We start from the raw sequence: 21,784 nt of genomic DNA on the forward strand, positions 1-21,784 counted from the left end.
TTCAGTTTTCTGGAAAAAAGTCTGCTCTGTAGATATGTTGCTGTCATTGCTGCCTCACCCCAATATTTCTCTGGTAGTTTGGAATCTGTCAGCATACATCTCATCATTTCTGTCAGACTTCAGTTTTTCCTTTCTGCTACTCCATTTTGTTCAGGTGTGTACGGAACATTTTTTGATGTTCTATACCATTTTTTCTTAAGTAGTTTTCTATTTCCTGACCTGTAAATTCACCTCCATTATCACTTCTGATGACAATTGGCTTCCTTTGAAATTTGTTACTCGACCTTGTTACGTAGTCTACAAGTCTACGGCAAAGCCATAGGCGAAACGCGCATCGAGGCTCTCGGTGTCCCACACGCGCCCTCTGCTTACAGACTCTGCTGCATTATGACTGAAGGTAACGATTTTATCAATACACCTACTTCTCTCCTATAATTACTTACTGATGGGTGACTGAGTGGTCATTACATCCTATTGTGGATTATCACTCAGCCAATTACTTGTTATACAGGATGAGATGGAGGATAATGCTGAACTTTCCTTTTTGAGCAGCTGAGGTTGTGCAATTATTGGCGTTGTGAGACTGCCGTTTCCCTGCAAGATGTCTATACATGCATTTGTCTATTATTTTAGGAGGAATATGCATATGTGCTATGCACCTGATATTTACATTCAGCTATACTATCTATATCTCTAAAAAGAATTTCTCTAGTGTTTCTTAGTGGTAACTGAATTTATTTATATAGCTTGTGACAGATGGTGTTAATTCCTCCTTGTTGACACAATATGACATCTTGTATTCACTTTTTACTGCCGCCCCTTGTCCTTCTGTAGTGTTATGCATGTTGTCACTATTTTTTGTATTATTATCAATAAAATTTCTTTATAGCATTCTTGGCATTCTTTACTGAGCCTCTACATTGTATCAAGGAGTATTATTAGAATGTATTTATATTATTGACAATATCATGGCGAATGATATAGACTTTTTGGACATTTAACCCATAAGTCATCATACTTTCTCATTCTCCTGATGAAATTTGTTTGTCCTTGATCTTTTTGTTTTCTTCGGTGTCTACGTCTTTGGTCTAGAGGCTTTTTCCACCTGGCCATGTGGAATTTTGTTTTGGTTGTATATGTAGCTGTCGTTGCTGCCTCACCCCAGTATTTCTCTGGTAGTTTGGAATCTGTCAGCATACATCTCATCATTTCTGTCAGAGTTCTGTTTTTCCTTTCTGCTACTTCATTTTGTTCAGGTGTATATGGAACAGTTTTCTGGTGTTCTATTCCATTCTGTCTTAAGTAGTTTTCTATTTTGTGACCTGTAAATTCACCCCCATTATCACTTCTGATAACAATTGGCTTCCTTTGAAATTTGTTACTCAACCTTGTTACGTAGTCTACAAGTTTATTAAAAACTTCACTTTTGTTTTTAATTAAGTATGGGACTATGTATCTTGAGTAGTCATCTCTGAAAGTCACCATGTATCTATTTCCTCCTGATGTAGTCACTTTCATGGGTCCACATACATCAGTATGCACCAAATCAAGTGGTCTTTTGCTTTTCATCTCACTTTCTTTTGGAATAGATATTCTTGTGGCTTTACATTTTATACAACATTCACATCTTATGGTAATTGAGCAATCTGATATCTTTAGATCTTTTGTCAATTCTTTTCTTTGTAGTTCCCTTATACTGTCAGGGTGTCTGTGTCCTAGACGTCTATGCTACACGTGAATACAGTTCTTATGATCATGTGTACATACCTTCATCTGTTCCTTTGGTGTGTCAAGATGATATAATTGTTCATCTGCCTTGACATTGGTTATCACCTTGTTTCCTGCTAGAATTGCACACTCATTGTCTTTGAATTTTACAGTGAGTCCATTGGCTGTTAAACGCTTCACAGATAACAATCCGCCTTCCAATTTTGGAACATACAACACATTCTGTACAAGTATCTTTGAATCTTGTCCGAACTTGTTTGAACAGTTTAGCATACCTTGTCCTATACCTTCTGCGGTTATTTTGCTTCCATCTGCAAGATAAATGGCTTCTTTCTTATCTAAATCAAGATCAGTGAAGAAATTCTTGTAACTTGTCATATGACTCACTGCTCCTGAATCAATAAACCAACCAAGTGATGATTTCTTGTCTGTTACTTTAAATGTGCCATTCCAATTATTCTCACATGAATCGGAAATTGTGTTTTTCACTTTCTGTGTATGCTCTTTATGTTGTAATTTTTGTTGTTCTGCTTTCCATATGGTACAGTCTTTCTTTAAATGACCTTTTTTCTTACATCTGAAACATTCTATTGTCTCTTTATTATAGGGTTTTTTTTAAATTCTGTAGCTTTAAGAGCATTGCCACTGTCCTTTTCAGTAGAAGAATCATTTGCTTGTTCTTTTCTTCTTTGATATTCATCTATTAGCCTGGTTTTCACAAAATCTAATGTCATGTCTTTTTCAGGTCTTGTCTCTAGTGCATTTATTAAAGCAGTAAATGAATCTGGTAAACTGCACAATAATATTGCTGCTACATGACTTTCTTTAATGTCTTCACCAATAGAACTTAGCTTTGATATTACTTCCATCATTGAGAATATGTGCTTCTGCATATCGTCATTTGCACTCAATCTCATACTGTAAAGCTTTCTTAATAGAAAGAACTTGTAATTTAAACTGGGTCTTTCATATAATTTTCTTAATGTGTCCCACATTCTTTTCGCTGTATCCTCATTCCTTATTTGTATTAATTGAGCATCATCCACTAATAAGCTAATGGTGGCTCTAGCTTTTCTATTCTTTCTATCCCATGTCTGATTATCTTCATCAGGTCTATCTGTAGTAATTACTTCCCATAAATCATCTTTAGATAACAACATCTCTACTTTGAATTTCCATAACTAATAATTTTCACTGATCAGCTTAGCTACTGCGAGTTTCAGCTCAGTGCTGCACATCATTTTTATATAATCTTACTTGTTTTATGAAGATATTCTTCTTTCTTCTTTTGAGTTCCTGTATATCCTGTGTGTGGTGATTTTCTGTAATGATCTCCAGTGTGCGGCCCTCCAGTTTCTGGGATCATAAATTCCTTTGTCCCTCTGTATCTGGATTTTTTTTTTAGTCTCCGTTCACTGGGTTTATCTTCTTCTGTTAACAAAGATTATCTGCTTCTCTGTGGTCTCTGTCCTGGGTGTATGGGATTCTGTGTTCTAGGCCCATTATCTGTAGCAGAGTGTATCTTTTAAGAATCCACTGGTACACAGGAGAACTTCACTGAGCAAGTTATCTTGAGTAAACAGCATTTACTTCTTGTGGGTAAACATGAGATAAGATAATTCAGAAGCACACAGCCCTGCTGCTGGCATAATACAGTCAAAAGCGAAAGTAAAACTAACATCAACAAGAGACCTTCCCTCCTCACAATACAGCAAACATATAACTTCACTCTATCGCCATCTGCTGTCAGGCTAGTGTAAAGTCCACCTTTACATAAACAATAAGTCCTGATCTGTTGCATATGCCAACAGAGATGAGGGAGATGTAGGGTGGTGCTGAGCCATGGAGTGCTTTGTGGGTGAGGGTAATAAGTTTTTACTGAATTCTGGAGTGGATGGGTAACCAGTGTAAGGACTGGCACAAGGTAGAGGCATTGTTATAACGATTGGTGAGGAATATGATCCTAGCTGCAGCATTCATGACAGATTGGAGAGGGGAGAGTTTTAAGAGGGAGACTGATTAGTAGAGTTACAATAGTCCAGACAAGAATGAATAATCCCCATTGACACTTCCCTCTCAGCTGCCACTAAACTTCTATCTCTCACTTCCTCCTTCGGCCTCACTCAATGGTCTTCTACAGCCACCCACAAAGATGGCCACACACTGGACCTCATCTTCACCCGCCTCTGCTCCCTATCTAACCTCTCTAACTCACCTCTTCCTCTCTCTGACCACAACCTGCTCACATTCTCTTCCCTCTTCACTCCATGTCTACAATCCCCACCCCACAAACTTTCACACCCTCGCAGGAATCTTAAACACCTTGACCTACACTCATTCTCCGAATCCCTCCTCCCTCTTACAGATATAAGTTCCTTACACAATGCGGATGACGCTGCCGCTCTATATAACACCACAATAGCTGTAGCTTTGGAATCCGCTGCCCCACTTACACATACCAAAACTCGCAAAATCAACAGACAGCCCTGGCACACCAGCCTGACCAAAGAGCTGAGGCGAGCTTCCAGGGCTGCTGAGCGCAGATGGAAAAGATCCCACTCCAACGAGCATTTCATCGCATTCAAACAGTCCCTCACTACTTTCAAGACCACACTCGCCACAGCTAAACAAACCTACTTCTCATCTCTCATATCCTCCCTGTCTCACAACCCTAAACAGTTATTCAACACCTTCAATTCTCTCCTCCGCCCCCCAGCACCTCCTCCCTCCCCACTCATCTCAGCTGAAGACTTTGCCTCATTTTTCAAGCAGAAAATTGATAACATCAGGGACAGTTTTGGTCAACAACCCCCAGAGCCCTTCCTCCCGACTTCCCAGCCCTCCACCTTCAAAACCAACTTCTCCACCATTACAGAAGATCGACTCTCCACTCTACTCTCAAGATCACATCTCACCACCTGTGCACTCGACCCGATCCCATCCCACTTCATCCCAAACCTCACCACAGTCTTCATCCCAACCCTAACCCATCTCTTCAACCTATCACTAACAACTGGTGTTTTCCCCTCAAGCTTTAAACATGCCTCCATCACACCTATCCTCAAAAAGCCCTCTCTTGACCCATCCTCTGCATCTAGCTATCGCCCTATATCACTTCTCCCATACGCCTCCAAGCTACTGGAACAACACGTCTACCTTGAACTGTCCTCCCATCTCTCTTCTTGCTCCCTCTTCGACCGCTTACAATCTGGCTTCCGGTCACACCACTCCACTGAAACTGCCCTTACTAAGGTCACCAATGACCTCTTAACTGCCAAGAGCAAGCGACACTACTCTGTCCTCCTCCTCCTGGACCTGTCGGCTGCCTTTGACACAGTGGACCATTCCCTATTATTACAGACCCTCTCATCCCTCGGCATCACAGACTTGGCCCTCTCCTGGATCTCATCATACCTAACAGACCGGACATTCAGCGTCTCCCACTCACACACCACCTCCTCACCTCGCCCCCTATCTGTCGGAGTCCCACAAGGTTCAGTCCTAGGGCCCCTGCTGTTCTCTATTTACACCTTTGGCCTGGGACAGCTCATAGAATCTCATGGCTTTCAGTATCATCTTTATGCTGATGACACACAGATCTACATCTCTGGACCAGATATCGCCTCCCTACTAACCAGAATCCCTCAATGTCTGTCCACTATTTCATCCTTCTTCTCCACTAGATATCTGAAACTCAACATGGACAAAACAGAATTCATCATCTTTCCCCCATCTCACGTGACCCCCCCTACGAACCTATCAATTACAGTAAATGACTGCCCACTCTCCCCAGTCCCACAAGCTCGCTGCCTCGGAGTAATCCTTGATGCTGATCTCTCCTTCAAACCACATATCCAAACCCTTTCCACTTCCTGCCGACTTCAACTCAAAAATATTTCACGCATCCGTTCATTCCTCACCCAAGAATCTGCAAAAACCCTAGTCCATGCCCTCATCATCTCTCGCCTTGACTACTGCAACCTCATGCTCTGCGGCCTCCCCTCAAACACTCTCGCACCCCTCCAATCTATTCTAAACTCTGCTGCCCGGCTAATCCACCTGTCCCCCCGCTATTCCCCAGCTTCTCCCCTCTGTCAATCCCTTCACTGGCTCCCAATTGCCCAGAGACTCCATTACAAAACCCTAACCATGACATACAAAGCCATCCACAACTTGTCTCCTCCATACATCTGTGACCTCGTCTCCCGGTACTTTCCTGCACGCAACCTCCGATCCTCACAAGATCTCCTTCTCTACTCCCCTCTTATCTCCTCTTCCCACAATCGCATACAAGATTTCTCTCGTGCATCACCCCTACTCTGGAACTCTCTACCACAACATATCAGACTCTCACCTACCATCGAAACCTTCAAAAAGAGCCTGAAGACCCACCTCTTCCGACAAGCCTATAACCTGCAGTAACCACCGATCGACCAAACCGCTGCACGACCAGCTCTACCCTCGCCTACTGTATTATCACCCATCCCTTGAAGATTGTGAGCCCTCGCGGGCAGGGTCCTCTCTCCTCCTGTACCAGTTATGACTTGTATTGTTTAAGATTATTGTACTTGTTTTTATGTATACCCCCCTCACATGTAAAGCGCCATGGAATAAATGGCGCTATAACAATAAATAATAATAATAATAATAATAATAATAATAATAATAATAATAATAAGAGAAACAGTAAGAGTTTTTGCAGAGTCGAAAATAAGAAAGGGTTGAATTCTAGAAATGTTTTTGAGGTGCAGATAACAAGACAGAGCCAGTGATCGGATGTGGGGGGTGAATGAAAGCTCGGAATCAAGTATGACCCCATGACAGCAGGCATTTTGCTGGGGAGTAATGGTGGAACCACACACGGAAATGGCAATGTCGGGCATAGGTAGGTTAGTAGAGGGAGGACACATGAGGAGTTCAGTTTTTGGCAGGTTCAGTTTCAGATAGAGGGAGGACATGATATTAGAGACAGCGGTAAGACAATTACTGGTGTTTTCCAAAAAGGCAGGTGTGATATCAGGAGAAGAAGTGTATAATTGGGTGTCATCAGCATAGAGATGGTACTGGAACCCAAATCTACTGATTGCTTGACCAATAGGGGCAGTGTACAAAGAGAAGAGGAGGGGGCATAGAACCAATCCTTGGAGGAACCCCAACAGTAAGGGGAAGATGAGAGGAGGAGCAGCCATCAAAAGATACAGTAAAGGAGCGGTCAGAGAGATAGGAGGAGAACCGGGAGAGAACGGTCTCCTTGAGGCTGATGGAATGGAGCATAGTGAGAAGGAGCTGATGTTCCACAGTGTTGAATGCTGCAGAGAGATCCAAGAGAATTAGCATGGAGTACAGACCATTAGATTTAGCTGTTAGAAGATCATTAGAGACTTTAGTGAGGACTCTAATACAATTACTAGATTGATAGGGACCTTCGATGACCAATCCGGTAAAGTTATGAACATTCTGGAGAAGTATTGGTCTATCCTGAAAATGGATAATGACATATGTGATTGTATCACTCAGGGTCCATCAGTTACATTTAGGAAGGGTAAGTCAATAAGGGATCGGGTGGTAGGCAGCCACTTGGAACCTCAGAAGAGAGAGGAAACGTGGCTGCGGAATAGAGCAATAGGGACTTTTAGGTGTGGACACTGCAGCTTTTGCAAATATATCTGTGTATCCCATACTTTTTGCAGTGCCTATACTAAGAGGATTTATGAAATGAAAAGCTTTGCAAATTGTAAAACCACCGGAGTTGTTTATCTGTGTACTTGTACCTGCCCCCTTGACTATGTTGGCAAAACAAAGCGTGAATTACGTGTCCGCATAGGCGAACATTTGGGGGACATTAGACACAAAAGAGATACCCCTTTAGCCCGTCATGTCAATATGGTGCATGGAGGTGATGATAGACATATCAATTTTCGTGTTATAGAGAGAGTGCAGCCCGCAGTCAGACAGGGAGATTGGGATAATAGAATCCTACAGCGTGAGACACGCTGGATTTTTTGGCTTGAATCACAGAGTCCAAAAGGCCTTAATGAACAGCTAAATTTTAGTAGTTATCTATCAGTGTGTTTCACATTTTCCCAGCCAGCCCTTTATAGTGTTTTTGATAATTTGGTCGGTATATTATTACTATTGGTATTTTTTCATTCTATTTTTTATTTATTCTACTTAAGGATACAATTATTCCACTCCATGCCTTTGAGGACTGTTGTCATCTATTTTTTTGAAGTTTTGGGTGTTCTGAACAATGAAGCTGTTGAATTGATCGGCCGCATATTATCTGCGAGATATGGCATTTCTATTGAGAAGGACGTATTACCCTATTTAATCATTTCGTTTCAGGCACCAGTTTGTGAATTCCTGTTTCTATCAGTGCTTTTTAGTAAGGTGCGCGGCGTCTACGTCATCCAGGTGGCTGCTGCACCGCATGTTTGAGTATTGTCCTTCCTCAATATGATCCCTTCCGGTTTAGACCTCCATCTTGGATTGTGGTAACCGGAAGTGGGCGTTCTATATCGGCGCGGAATCTTTAAACAATGGCGGTGAACGCGCTTGGAGTAAAGCCGCACACTGTATTGCTCTCTCGGCCAGGGGTAATGAGACCCCACTTTTTGACCCCTGATGAACCCTCAGCGGATTAAGAGGGGGAAACGCGTCGGGTTTCCATATGCATCAAGTGGCTGATAAGTATAATGTTGTACATTATTTTTGGCAGATCCCTCGGTGGTACTATCTATTCAGATTTAATCTACTGAGCAATTATGCTATGTGACTCTGTATGCATTGCTACTTGAATATTGGTGTACCACGCTGTATAATCAGAGATGAATATGGTAGCCTTATTTTTTTATATACGATTTTTGTAAGGTAGCACATTTTGGTGTGTTTTGCTCTATGCATCGATATTGGATTTGAGCTGAATATTGTATTCCTGTGAATTAGGGTGATTTTTACCCTCACTTGCAAGGTAACGGCCGCCGTATGTGCTACATAGGCTGCTTTTTCACTGCCTCTAATGTACAATTTTTGTACTACTTTCCAATGTGTGTCCGGGGTTCCGGACAAATATATCAGTATATGTGCTTTTCATTGAATTTTCTTGTAGCCGTTTTTTAATAATTTTGCTATCTGGTAATTGGGTCTGCCATTTGCAGCTTATTAGCATTTTTGTGACTACGAGATAAGTCCTTCTCTAAGCTGCCGGATATTAACCCCATTTATCATTTTTTTGACTCGGAGATAAGTTCCTTTTGGGGTTCTCATACAATTAGAAATACTACGAGATAAGTTCATAGTAATTTACTATTATCTATGAGACCATTCATGTCTCTTTATATATTTTTTCGGTATTATAAGTGTGTGTGTGTGTTCCTTTTTTGTGTCCCTTTTTGTATATGTAGGGAGACGTAGGGGTCATTAGGGATACCGACGTTGAGCGGGGGCGCCATATCGTCTACAACTAGGGTGCCAACCTCCGCGGCTAGGAAGGGTGAAACTAGGGCTGACTAGGGCAATTTAGCCGGTGGCCCATTATGTGATAACTGAAGAGAACTAAAACAGTTTTTTCCCTTCATTTTTTGTCCTCTACTACTCCTTCTTTTAGTCATTTTCACTAATGTTTTTAGTCATTGAATTAAAAGCTAAATTTTAGGGGTTATTTTTGGTGCTTCTGGTGTTAAGACTTTAGTGAGGGCAGCTTCAGAAGAGTGAAGAGAGCGGAAACCGGATTGCAGAGGGTCAGGGAGAGAGTTATCTGAGAGATCGCGGATAAGTCGGACGTGAACCTGGCGTTCCAGGAGTTTAGAGATGAAGGGAAGATTAGAGACAGCTCTATAGTTAGCGGAACAGTTTTGGTCGAGGGCTGTTTTTTTAAGTAATGGCTGTATGATGGCATGCTTAACTGAGGAAGGAAAGATACCGGAAGAGAGAGAGGTTAAATATTTTTGTTAGGTGAGTGGTGACAGCAGGGGAAAGGGACTGGAGGAGATGTGATGGAATGGGGTCACTGGTGCCAGTGGTAGGGCGAGAAGATGCAAGGAGCCTGATTTCTTCTTCTGTTACTGGTTCAAAATCAGAGAGTGGGCTAGATGCAGTGGGGGAGGGAGGACAGTGCATGGTATGAGGGGATTGGGAGATAATTTCCTGTCAGATTTGGTCAATTTTTTCTTTGAAATAATTAGCCAGATCGTCAGCGTGGAAATCCATGGTTGGGGCCTGCACTCTTGGGTTGAGTAGGGAATGAAAAGTATCAAAGAGACATTTCGGGTTATTGGATAGTGAGGTGATGAGGGTATTGAAATAGGTTTGTTTTGAGAGATGATGGCCAGTGTGGTAGATTGGATTCTCTCCACAGACATTCGGCGCACCTGGAACACCGCTGTAGGAAGTGTGTTTGCAGCGTGTGCTAGGGTTGTCGCCATCTGTGCCTCATTGTTCTATGTATAGGAGGTGCAGTTTCATCCAGGGCACTTTGAAGTGTTTCACTGTAATGCTTCAATGAAGAATCAGGACATGAGAGGGAGGAGATAGGAAGAACTTGCAGTCATCGTTGGCCCCTAAGTTTTTGGGTGTTAATGGCCTGTATGTTTCTAAAAGTGTGGAAAGTGGGGGTGACCTGGGCAGGATGGCAGTTCTTGATAGAGAATGATAGAAGGTTGTGGTCAGTCAGCGGGAGAGGGGAGTTTGTGAAATCGTCCACTGAGCAAAGACGGGAGAAGACCAAGTCGAGGGAGTTTCCATCTTCATGCGTGGGGGAGTTAGTATGCTGCGAGAGGCCGAAAGAGGAGGTTAGAGATAAAAGGTGAGATGCAGATGGTGAGAGGGGAAGAGCAATGGGGATGTTGAAGTCTCCCATGATGAGTTTGGGGATGTCATAGGAGAGATAGTGTGGAAGCCAGGTGGCAAAGTGATCCAGACACTGATGGGAGGGGCCCAGAGGACGATACACCACCACCACTCGCATGGAGAAGGGGACGTAGAGTCTGACAGCATAGACCTCGAAAGAAGGGAAGACAAGTGAGGATACTTGAGGGATAACCTGAAAGGTACATTTGGGTGATAGGAGCAGACCGACGCCTCTACCTGCTCTGTTGTCCGATCTTGGGGTATGAGAGAAGTGTAGTCCACCATATGAAAGCGCAGCAGCAGCGGTGGTGTCTGAATGCTGGACCCAGGTTTTGGTAAGAGCCAGAAAGTTAAGCGAATCAGAAAGGAAGAAGTCATGGATGAAGGAGAGTTTATTACACACTGAGCAAGAATTCCAAAGGGCACAATTAAAAGAGATAGAAGGCAAGCATGGAATATTAATAAGATTAGAGGGGTTTCAGAGTGTAGTAGTTGAGGGGTTCGACTTACTATAACATGACGGGCACGAGCTGGGAGAGATGTCCCCTGCGACTAGGAGGAGGATAGAAAGAGTGAGCAGATGGTTAAGTAATTTGTGTGAGCGTCTCGGGTGTTGGATGGTGCGATTGAATGGATCTGTGCTGTTTAGAAATGTGAAAAGAGTGTGAGCGCTATACATAGGAGAGGAAAGGACAGAGGGGCAGATATGGATGGAATTTAAAGAGTTAATGCAAGAGTGGTGGATGTGAGTGAATGCAGCAACCAGGATATAAACTATACAAATGCATATGGTATATATTTGTGGTAATCCAATTGTACAGGGAACAGATTTATTCATTTGTCTTACCTGTATCCTGCCCTGTCTAACTGCCATGTTATAACTGCCCGTACTTTGATAAATGTACTTTGATTAAATGTACATAAATGCCCCCCTGCATAAATGCTTCCCCAGGCTATGTCTGAATATATAGGAGGCCAGTTCTAAGATCTCTTATTTTTTTTTTTCACTCAAGAGCAATCAAAGTTGAGACAGCAGAACACAATAAATGTAGTGAGCAGATAAAAAAGTGTCCAGGCCTATAAGGATCATAAAACACTTTGAAAAGTTACTTGCCTTCATAGCATAAGGGGACCAGCAGTGTAAGTTGAAATAACTATATACCATTATATATGCTGCTAACATGAATAACATAGGTAGGACACATGCAGGATTCAGTGAAGTAGCTTGAAAGAGCCTCGCCGTCTTTACCTTACAGCTTCTTTGCCCAGTAATTCTGCAGAGACTTTTTCTACGTATTCTCCTGCCGGCATATCGTTGCCTCCATCCTCCTCTGTCTTTAGAGGGGTCGGGTTCCGTTTTGACCAGATTGAAGATCTCAGGAAGAACAAAGGCTCATCCCTCCTGCCATGTTTATCTAGTGGTAATGATACTGATGTCAGTATTTATATGTAAAGAGAGGACCACACGTCGTATACGGTACATACACATTTTGGAGGATCAGCTGAGATTTATACATGTTATAAAATAAAAATAACAAATATACACCGGCGCTACCAAGTAATGATGGATATGTGCAAAACAGCCGCTGCTGGTGAATACCCCGGGTCTGTGCACACCCAAGAAAAAGTGAATAACAAAAACCAAAAATTACAATGCACCTGCGCTGGCTGACTATATCCTGCAATGATCACCAGAGTGGGTCATAAATGAATAATGTACTTACTTCCCATGAGCTGAGGGGCTGCAGATAAATCCAGCATATGCCATGTGAAAAAATGGCTGTGCCCCAATGGAGACCGGAGACGCAGCACCTAGGAGGCGTCCCTCCTGTAAACGATGGTGCAGGAGCGTCCCTACAGCTGACGGCCGCTGGACACGCTGAAAAGATGGCGGCGCACTCCGGCCGAGAGGCGCCGCCGGCGTGCAGCGGCAAGGGGGAGGAGATCAGGTGACGTCACCGGGGATAGAAGGACGGGGGCGCGTACAGGCCAAACTAGAAGCCAACGCGTTTCTAAGGTCTACGGACCTTCTTCATCAGGGCTTCTTAATGAGCCCTGATGAAGAAGGTCCGTAGACCTTAGAAACGCGTTGGCTTCTAGTTTGGCCTGTACGCGCCCCCGTCCTTCTATCCCCGGTGACGTCACCTGATCTCCTCCCCCTTGCCGCTGCACGCCGGCGGCGCCTCTCGGCCGGAGTGCGCCGCCATCTTTTCAGCGTGTCCAGCGGCCGTCAGCTGTAGGGACGCTCCTGCACCATCGTTTACAGGAGGGACGCCTCCTAGGTGCTGCGTCTCCGGTCTTCATTGGGGCACAGCCATTTTTTCACATGGCATATGCTGGATTTATCTGCAGCCCCTCAGCTCATGGGAAGTAAGTACATTATTCATTTATGACCCACTCTGGTGATCATTGCAGGATATAGTCAGCCAGCGCAGGTGCATTGTAATTTTTGGTTTATGTTATAAAATAAGCTGATGGACCAGTAATGTGCTGACACCTCACATCTATGGGAAGTGTCAAGGTGACCTTATAATTTTAATTGTCATCATTAGCTATTACTCACATCTTCCATGCACACTCAGCTCAGTCGAGCAATCGAGTTCTTAATGGCAGTCATCCGCTACTTGTGGAAATTCATCTTTCCAAGAATGAAACATTGGGCATGCTCAAATACAACATGCCCAATCCTCCATTTCCTCAACATCTGCCATTGTGGAAATAGTCACCAAGCCTCTGGAAGACCAGTCCTGCCGCCCAAATCAGCGAGGTGCCTTTGTATATGGTTACCTTAAGCAAAGATTGGATGGTGGTAATGTCTGATACCATACAGCATGGTGGAAATGTCTGTTACCATATTGGATGGTGGAAATTTCTGATACCATATTGGATGGTGGAATTCTGAACTAGGGATCACTAATGATTAATGTCTATACTTTCCTGACACCATACTGATGGTTGCTTTTCTGATACCATATTGATGGTTCTTCGGTAGAGGGACGATACCTGAGAGCTTACAAATTAGTGGATATAGTGATGTCATGCTTACATCTGTATGCCTTTGCCACATTTTGATATCAATAATACCCCCTAATGGTGGTGTACAATACAGGAACAAATATTTTTATGTATTCTATGTTTAGGATCCATAATAGGAGGGACAGTATACATTGGTGATCCTCTTGTTTTCCACTACTAAACAGAGGGCTCAGATCTCTTACCACATACAGTGAAAATATTATACATCTACAGTATACACTGTATCTCAGGCATTTCCATCTATATATGGAATTTGTCTACATTGTCGAGTTTCTTATGGAACCAGGTTGTTCTTTGAAGGATACCCAATAGACTTAGTTGGGGACCTTGATGCACATACATTTCAATGTTTTTCCCACTTTGTTTTGTGTCTACAATTTGAGGTAAGGTGTAATAGGGTGAGTAGGGGCACCGACGTTGAGCGGGGGCACCACGGAGTACGAATTGGGGTGCCAACCTCTGCTGTAAGGAAGGAAGAGAATCTAGGGAGAGGTAGGGACCTAATAGGTCTACATATTTACCTCCTGAAAATATTTGCGTGATCCCAGACACCGCTCAAACACCCCAGTTTGTCTGTATATGTGCTGTGGGTTATTAGTCCTTAATGCTTTTAGGAAAATAAATAAAAGTAAATTTTTAGGGGTCAATCTTTTCTTGTGGCTGTAAATGACATAGGAATACCCCTCTAATGCTCTGCTATCTGTGTAAATCGTCCCATGTACACATCACATTATTTACCAGCCAAAATCTTCTCGAAATACAGCGTCATCATCATGTAGAAAAAGGCGTCCACGATGAGAACGATGTAGCTAAACAGGATGTGAGAGGAATCGTCCATCATGTTGGAGAAGTGGACACCTCGAAAATCATGTTCCAAATATACAGTCTGAAAAAAAGCAAAATCCAGAACAGAGAATGAAAAGGGGCAACTCAGGAGCGGGCTGAACATCAGTGGTGTAAATCTGATTATGGTGAATTCCCCCTAATGGTAGAAGAAGTCAGCTACAATTTTATTACTTAAATCTCCTGAAATCAGCTGTGATCTGTGATTAATTCAGCTCAAAGTGTACAATATCCCTACAGCACCACCCCAGGAGAAATGAAGTATTACACACTTTTTAGGGAACCCCACTCGTTTATTTTTACATAACATAGTTATCATACAAGTAGATATCATTTAGAAATTATGTCACTCATCCTATCACTTACTTCTCATACAGGTCTTGAGTGCCCTTAATGAATGCTTTGCTACCAGCAATCATGTGAAGTCAGTATTTAATACAAATGATAATATAGGAAACTAATCTGAGGGTCTGCGTAGTTTACCTGTGAAATTCCAACTGAGAAGGCAAAAGTTGGGAATATGCTTAGGAGCACCTCCATAGATTTGGGGAGATCTTTCATTAGAAGGAGGAGGCTGAGGATAGATTGGAGGAAGGTGATGAAGAATCCTGCGATAGCCGTAGCTCGAGGACTCCTGATAAGAACGATCAGCATGAAGGTGAAACACATCTGTGCAAAAACAAAAATACTGTCAGTGACATAAGCTATGTCAGTATACATTTAAGGGCTGGACTGTCCATCTGGCAATTCTGGCAAATCCTATTTGACCCAGTGCTGGTGGTGGGCTGCACTGGGTTCTCTGTATCTGGATATTGTTAAAAACTGTGGTAGAGTAGAGAGACATCAGGATCACATGGGGGCCATCACGCAGTGCAATGAGGTCACTTCTTCATGCCGCCTACACCAACACACAGACTGCAGAAAGGATGAAGAGGCATTCACCATTTATCAAGGGAGAATAGTGGGGAAAGTAATTATTTTCTTTGATTTTATTTCCGGGGTACAGAAGGCCGCTATTACTATGAAGAGGCACAGAGAAAGGCACCATTACTACATGGAGGGACAGAGGAGGCACTATTAGTATACGGAGGCACAGAGGGGCACTATTACTACACTGGGTGCAGAAGTATTAGGCAAAATAGTATTTTGATCACATCATCCTTTTTATACATGTTGTCCTACTCCAAGCTGTATAGGCTTGAAAGCCAACTGCCAATTATTTAAATCAGGTGAATTGCATCTCTGTAATGAGGAGGGGTGTGGTCTAAAGACATCAAAACCCTATATAAGGTGTGCTTAATTATTAGGCAACTTCCTTTCCTTTGGCGAAATGGATCAGAAGAGAGATTTGATGGACTCTGAAAGGTCAAAAATTGTGAGATGTCTTGCAGAGGGATGCAGCAGTCTTGAAATTGCCAAACTTTTGAAGCGTGATCACCGAACAATCAAGCGTTTCATGGCAAATATCCAACAGGCTCGGAAGAAGCGTGTTGATAAAAAAAAGGCGCAAAATAACTGCTCATGAATTGAGGAAAATCAAGCGTGAAGCTCCCAAGATGCCATTTGCCACCAGTTTTGCCGTATTTCAGAGCTGCAATGTTACTGGAGTATCAAAAAGCTCAAGGTGTGCCATACTCAGGGACATAGCCAAGGTAAGGAAGGCTGAAATACGACCACCTTTCAACAAGAAACATAAGATATAACGTCAAGACTGGGCCAAGAAATATGTTAAAACTGATTTTTCTAAGGTTTTATGGACTGATGAAATGAGAGAGACTCTTGATTGGCCAGATGGATGGGCCCGAGGCTGGATCAGTAAAGGGCAGAGAGCTCCACTCCGACTCAGATGCCAGCAAGGTGACGGTGGGGTACTGGTATGGGCTGGTATCATCAAAGATGATTTTGTGGGACCTTTTCGGGTTGAGGATGGAGTGAAGCTCAACTCCCAGACCTACTGGCAGTTTCTGGAAAACACCCTCTTCAAGCAGTGGTACAGGAAGAAGTCGGTATCGTTCCAGAAAAACATGATTTTCATGCAGGACAATGCTCCATCACATGCATCCAAATACTCCACAGCGTGGCTGGCCAGTAAAGGTCTAAAAGAAGAAAAAATAATGACATGGTCCCCTTGTTCACCTGATCTGAACCCCATAGAGAACCTGTGGTCCCTCATAAAATGTGAGATCTACAGGGAGTGAAAACAGTACACCTCTCCGAACAGTGTCTGGGAGACTGTGGTGGCTGCGGCACGCAATGTTGATCGTAAACAGATCAAACAACTGACGGAATCTATGGATGGAAGGCTTTTGAGTGCCATCGTAAAGAAAGGTGGCTATATTGGTCACTGAATTTTTTGTTTTGTTTTTGAATGTCAGAAATGTTTATTTCTAAATTTTGTGTTGCACTATTGGTTTACCTGGTGAAAATAAACAAGTGAGATGGGTATATATTTGTTTTTTATTAAGTTGCCTAATAATTCTGCACTGTAATAGTTACCCGCACAAACAGATATCCTCCTAAAATAGCCAAATCTAAAAAAAAACCCACTCCAACTTCCAAGAATATTAAGCTTTGATATCTATGAGTCTTTTGGGTTGATTGAGAACATAGTTGTTATTCAATAATAAAAAGAATCCTATCAAATACAACTTGCCTAATAATTCTGCACAAGGTGTATATGGAGGCACAAAGGAGGCACTAGTAGTACATGAAGGCACAAATACGGGCACTATTACTATGTGGAGAGACAGAGGAGGTCAGTTCTCTGGAGGCACAAAAGCACTTTTATGGAAGCACAAAGGGGGCACTATTACTATATGGAGACACAAAGGGGGGAACTATTATTATATGGAGGCACAGATGGGGCACTATTACTGTATGGAGGCACAGACAGGGTACTATTACTACATGGAGGCACAGAGGGGGCCCTATTAATATATGGAGGCACAGATGGGCACTATTACTATATGTAGGCACAAATGGGGCACTTTCTATATGGAGTCAAAGAGTGGGCACTGTTACTCTATGGAGGCACAGAGGGGCACTGTTACTATATGAAGGTACAGATAGAGCACTATTACTACATGGAGGGACAGAGGGAGCACTATTACTAAAGGGGGACACTATTAGTATATGGAGGCACAGATGGGGCACTATTAGTATATGTAGGCACAGATGGAGTCCTATTACTTTGTAGAGTCACAGAGTGGGGTGGGCATTGTTACCATACGGAGGCACAGAGGGGGCACAATTACTATATGAAGGCACAATGGGCGTTTTGCAATGGTGAAAGCATAACAAGGACACTATTACTATATGGCGGCAAAGCAGGGGCATTATTACAGTGTACGGCAAAAGGTGTCATTATTACAGCTATATAGCTCCCCCTAATGGTGACTGACGTTAATCTAAACTTTATCATTTACCTCTATGGTTGTGTGCAGGGGAGCTATATATCAGGAAAAAAAACATTCTCCAAACCCTACCAAAGGTAAATTATGAAACTGCTAAGCACAGAATCGTGGACCTAAATCATTGCTGAAGGTACACATTATTCCAGACCCTAGTAAATAATAATTAGTAGAATGCAATACAATAATAATACCTTACCGATGATAAACCATACAGGAAAAACAAGAGCATGATGATGCCATAAGAGCTTTGCAAAAACAGAAAATCTTGAGTGAGCAGAGTCATCAGATTGGCAATGATGAACAGGTAGCCGGTGTACATTATAGCCCAGGATAACCTAAAGGTGAAGAGCAATAAATGCAATGAACTAACACTTGCCATGTTAAAGAAACCTACTGTGAAGACTAGTGGACTTCCAAGGGTGGACCCGCTGGACCGTGGCAACGAACCTCCCTCGGTCGAGCTGACCAGATGGACCACCCCCATACAGGGAGCATTAGGGGCAGGCCCGAGGGAGACTATCACCACGGCAGCTGGTACTCAGGGGAGAACAACGGGAGTCACAGCGAGAGACAAGGCAGACTGGCGGTAGGACTGACACGACTGAGACACAGGAACACGGGCAGAACTGAGATGCAGGCTGGGACGGCTGTGACTCGGGAACACGGATGGAATTGAGACACTGGAAGACAAGCATGGCAGAGACACGGGAACATGTGCAGGATGGAGACACTGGCTGGAAAACATGGTAGAGACATGGAAACATTGGCAGGTTGTAGACACAGGTGTGCTGGCACTAGGAGAAAGCAAAAACGGAGGATGTAAGGTCAGAGGCTAGGCGGCAAGGGCTTGCGGCAGGGAAGGCAGAGAGTGCAGGGAGACGTGGGGCCAGAATCACTTGTGGGCACAAATGACAGTCAGGCACAGCCAGGAGGAAGAGGCGGCCTGATAAGCAAAGTGCGCTGTGGACTTCCGGGCCAGTGTCCTCCAGACCATAGAGCAGACTGGAAGGAGCGGCAGAGATTACAGGGAACGGTGTGCGCGTGGGCCGCTGAACTCAGTGTGCGTACGCACCCGAAGGGGAACAGGAGCCGGAGCAGGAGCCTGAGCGGGAGCGTGCCGGGACGCCGAGGACCGGTAAGTATGCCGGGACCTGGGTTAGGCGGCATGACAGGGAGAGGCGGTGGTTTAACATTACACCCCTCCTTATGCCCCCCTCCAAAGGCTGGAAAGAAATCTAGCCAGGATTCGAGGAGCCTGGATATTCTCCTGAGGCTCCCAAGATCTCTCCTCAGGGCCAAAACCCTTCCAATCAACTAGGAAAAAGGTCTTGCCTTTTTGCTTTTTCATGGCGAGAATGTCCTTACCCTCAAAGATATCATCTGCAGAGATAGTCTGAGGTAAAAGAACAGTAGAGGCATGGAACTGATTGAGGACAACTAGTTTCAGGAGAGAAACGTGGAATGAATTGGGGATGCGAAGTGAGGCGGGTAGCCTCAACTTGTAGGAGACATCATTGATGCAAGCCAAGACCTTGAAGGGTTCAATGTACCGGGGACCCAGTTTATGTGAGGGGATCTTTAGGCGGACGAACTTAGAAGATAACCAGACCTTATCATCAGGATGATATAGTGGAGGGTCTAAGCACCTCTTGTCCACGTGTTTTTTCATTCTGTAACGCACTTGTTCGAGAGCAGTCTTGGTCTCCTGCCAGATCCTGGAGAACTCCCCGGACAGAAGATCAGCTGCCGGCACACCCGAGACAGGAGGAACTGGCAGAGGTATGCCAGGATGTTGCCCATAGACGATAAAGAAAGGTGACTTGGAAGAAGATAAGCTGGCATGATTGTTGTATGCGAATTCAGCCCACGGGAGTAAGTCAGTCCAGTCGTTCTGGTGGGCGTTAGAGAAATGGCGGAGATAAGTTACCAGAATCTGATTTGTACACTCCAGTTGACCATTGGTTTGCGGGTGGTAGGCAGAGGAGAAGTCAAGCGTGACGTTCATAAATTTACAGAGAGCTCTCCAGAACCGAGAGGTGAATTGGACTCCCCTGTCCGAAACAATATGTTGAGGAAGGCCATGGATACGAAAAACATGGTGGACGAAAACTTTCACTAACTCAGGTGCCGAGGGTAAACCAGGAAGAGGGATGAAATGAGCCATCTTGGAGAATCTGTCCACGACCACGAGGATGACGGTGCAGCCCAAAGACTGAGGCAGGTCAGTGATAAAGTTCATAGCAATGTACTGCCAAGGAGCCGATGGGACTGGAAGCGGGTGTAAAAGACCTGAGGGAAGCTGCCTAGGGACCTTGTTCTTAGCACAAGACGGACAGGAGGCTATAAAGCTTCGGACGTCTTGGAGGAGGTTTGGCCACCAGTAGTAGCGGGACACGAGGATGAGAGTCTTCTTGAGACCTACTTGACCTGCAAGTTTGGAGGCATGTCCCCAGTGCAAGACTCGCCTCCTGTTGCTCACGGGAACAAAAGTCTTACCCGGAGGTAGGGACGTTAGACTGATGGGTGCTACCGTGATGATGTGGCGCCCCCAGGGGTATGGTCGCCACACTGGCTTTGCCTTCCTCTAGGGGAGGGTAATGCCAGGCTTGGAAGCAGTGATGGGTCTCTCCAGCAGTTTACCTATACATGCAACACAGCTCCAATCCAGGCCACCAGGGGGAACTCTGAACCAGGAATGAGGGGAGGGGTGTCCTCTGAGGGCCAAGAGGAAGGAGTGGTCAGATAGTGTGAGGAGGTCCACGTGTGCAGACGTGTGGAGAGAAGTGGAGGTTGAGCTCCGGGTGGAGAGCTCCCTGACTGCAAGAGCGCAAGAACTGGATTAAAAATCCTCCAAAAAATTCAGTTACAAACCAGACAGGCCCAAATGCATCTGCACTAATCCAGGGTGCAGTGGACCCAAGTAAAATGGCAGCTGCACAGGTGTATAAATACCAAATGAAACAGCCAGCCTACAATCAGGGATTGGCCGTGTGGTACACCAGTGCAGAAAAAATAATCCGCATGTGGCAGTGTTCACACAGGGAATGCAGGGCTTCTGGCTCACAACCTCTTAGTAACACCATATAGGGGGGCTGCCCAGTGCCAACTAGAATGCATCCCGTGTGAACAGAGGCCACAAGTTTGCAGAACCATTTGGGCCCAACTGCACCCTGGAAAAAATATAAAAAGTGCACAAAAAACATAGCAATTTATGAAAGGTATTGGTTGATATTAAGGCCTTAATACGGAAGCTGACAAACTGCGTCAAAGTTGATTAGTGCAGATGCATTTGGGCCTGTCTGATTTGTAACTGAATTTTTTGGAGGATTTTTTTTTCCTCTTTTTGAGGTTTTCATGTTAGAGTAAGGACTGACAAGTGTTAGGAACTTTGACGCAGTTTGTCAGCTTCCGTATTAAGGCCTTAATATCAACCAATACCTTACATATATTGATATGTTTGATGTGCACTTTTTATATTTTGTCCAGGGTGCAGTTGGGCCCAAATGGTTCTGCAAACTTGTGGCCTCTGTTCACACGGGATGCATTCTAGTTAGCACTGGGCAGCCTTCCTATATGGTATTACTAAGAGGTTGTGAGCCAGAAGCCCTGCATTCCCTGTGTGAACACTGCCACATGCGGATTATTTTTTCTGCACTGGTGTACCACACGGCCAATCCCTGATTGTAGGCTGGCTGTTTCATTTGGTATTTATGCACCTGTGCAGCTGCCATTTTACTTGGGTCCGCTGCACCCTGGATTAGTGCAGATGCATTTGGGCCTGTCTGGTTTGTAAGAGCGCAAGAACTGGAGCCTGGTCTCCACGGTGGTATGGATACTAACGGTCCTGCCACAGATACCAGAGAAGTAGGAGGCTGTAAATGCCCTGCTCCCATCTAAGGCTTGAGGGCACAACAGCA

At 44.2% G+C, this 21,784-nt stretch overlaps 1 protein-coding gene across 3 annotated transcripts in view; it reads right to left on the reverse strand.

Moving 5' to 3' along the window:
• Positions 1 to 21,784, reverse strand: part of LOC141072675 (ABC-type organic anion transporter ABCA8-like) — a 189,320-nt gene that overhangs the window by 116,507 nt on the left and 51,029 nt on the right. For all 3 annotated transcript variants that reach the window (XM_073559962.1, XM_073559961.1, XM_073559963.1), the window contains 4 exons: positions 18,064 to 18,202; positions 14,938 to 15,123; positions 14,350 to 14,497; positions 11,825 to 11,990 (listed from right to left, as the gene is read on the reverse strand). In XM_073559962.1, the coding sequence (XP_073416063.1) occupies positions 11,825 to 11,990; positions 14,350 to 14,497; positions 14,938 to 15,123; positions 18,064 to 18,202 (639 nt within the window). The remainder of the gene's footprint in view (positions 1 to 11,824; positions 11,991 to 14,349; positions 14,498 to 14,937; positions 15,124 to 18,063; positions 18,203 to 21,784) is intronic.

Source organism: Dendrobates tinctorius, unplaced genomic scaffold (genome assembly GCF_039654945.1).
Source record: "Dendrobates tinctorius isolate UK_male_01 unplaced genomic scaffold, ASM3965494v1 ptg000014l, whole genome shotgun sequence".
NCBI lineage: Eukaryota > Metazoa > Chordata > Amphibia > Anura > Dendrobatidae > Dendrobates > Dendrobates tinctorius.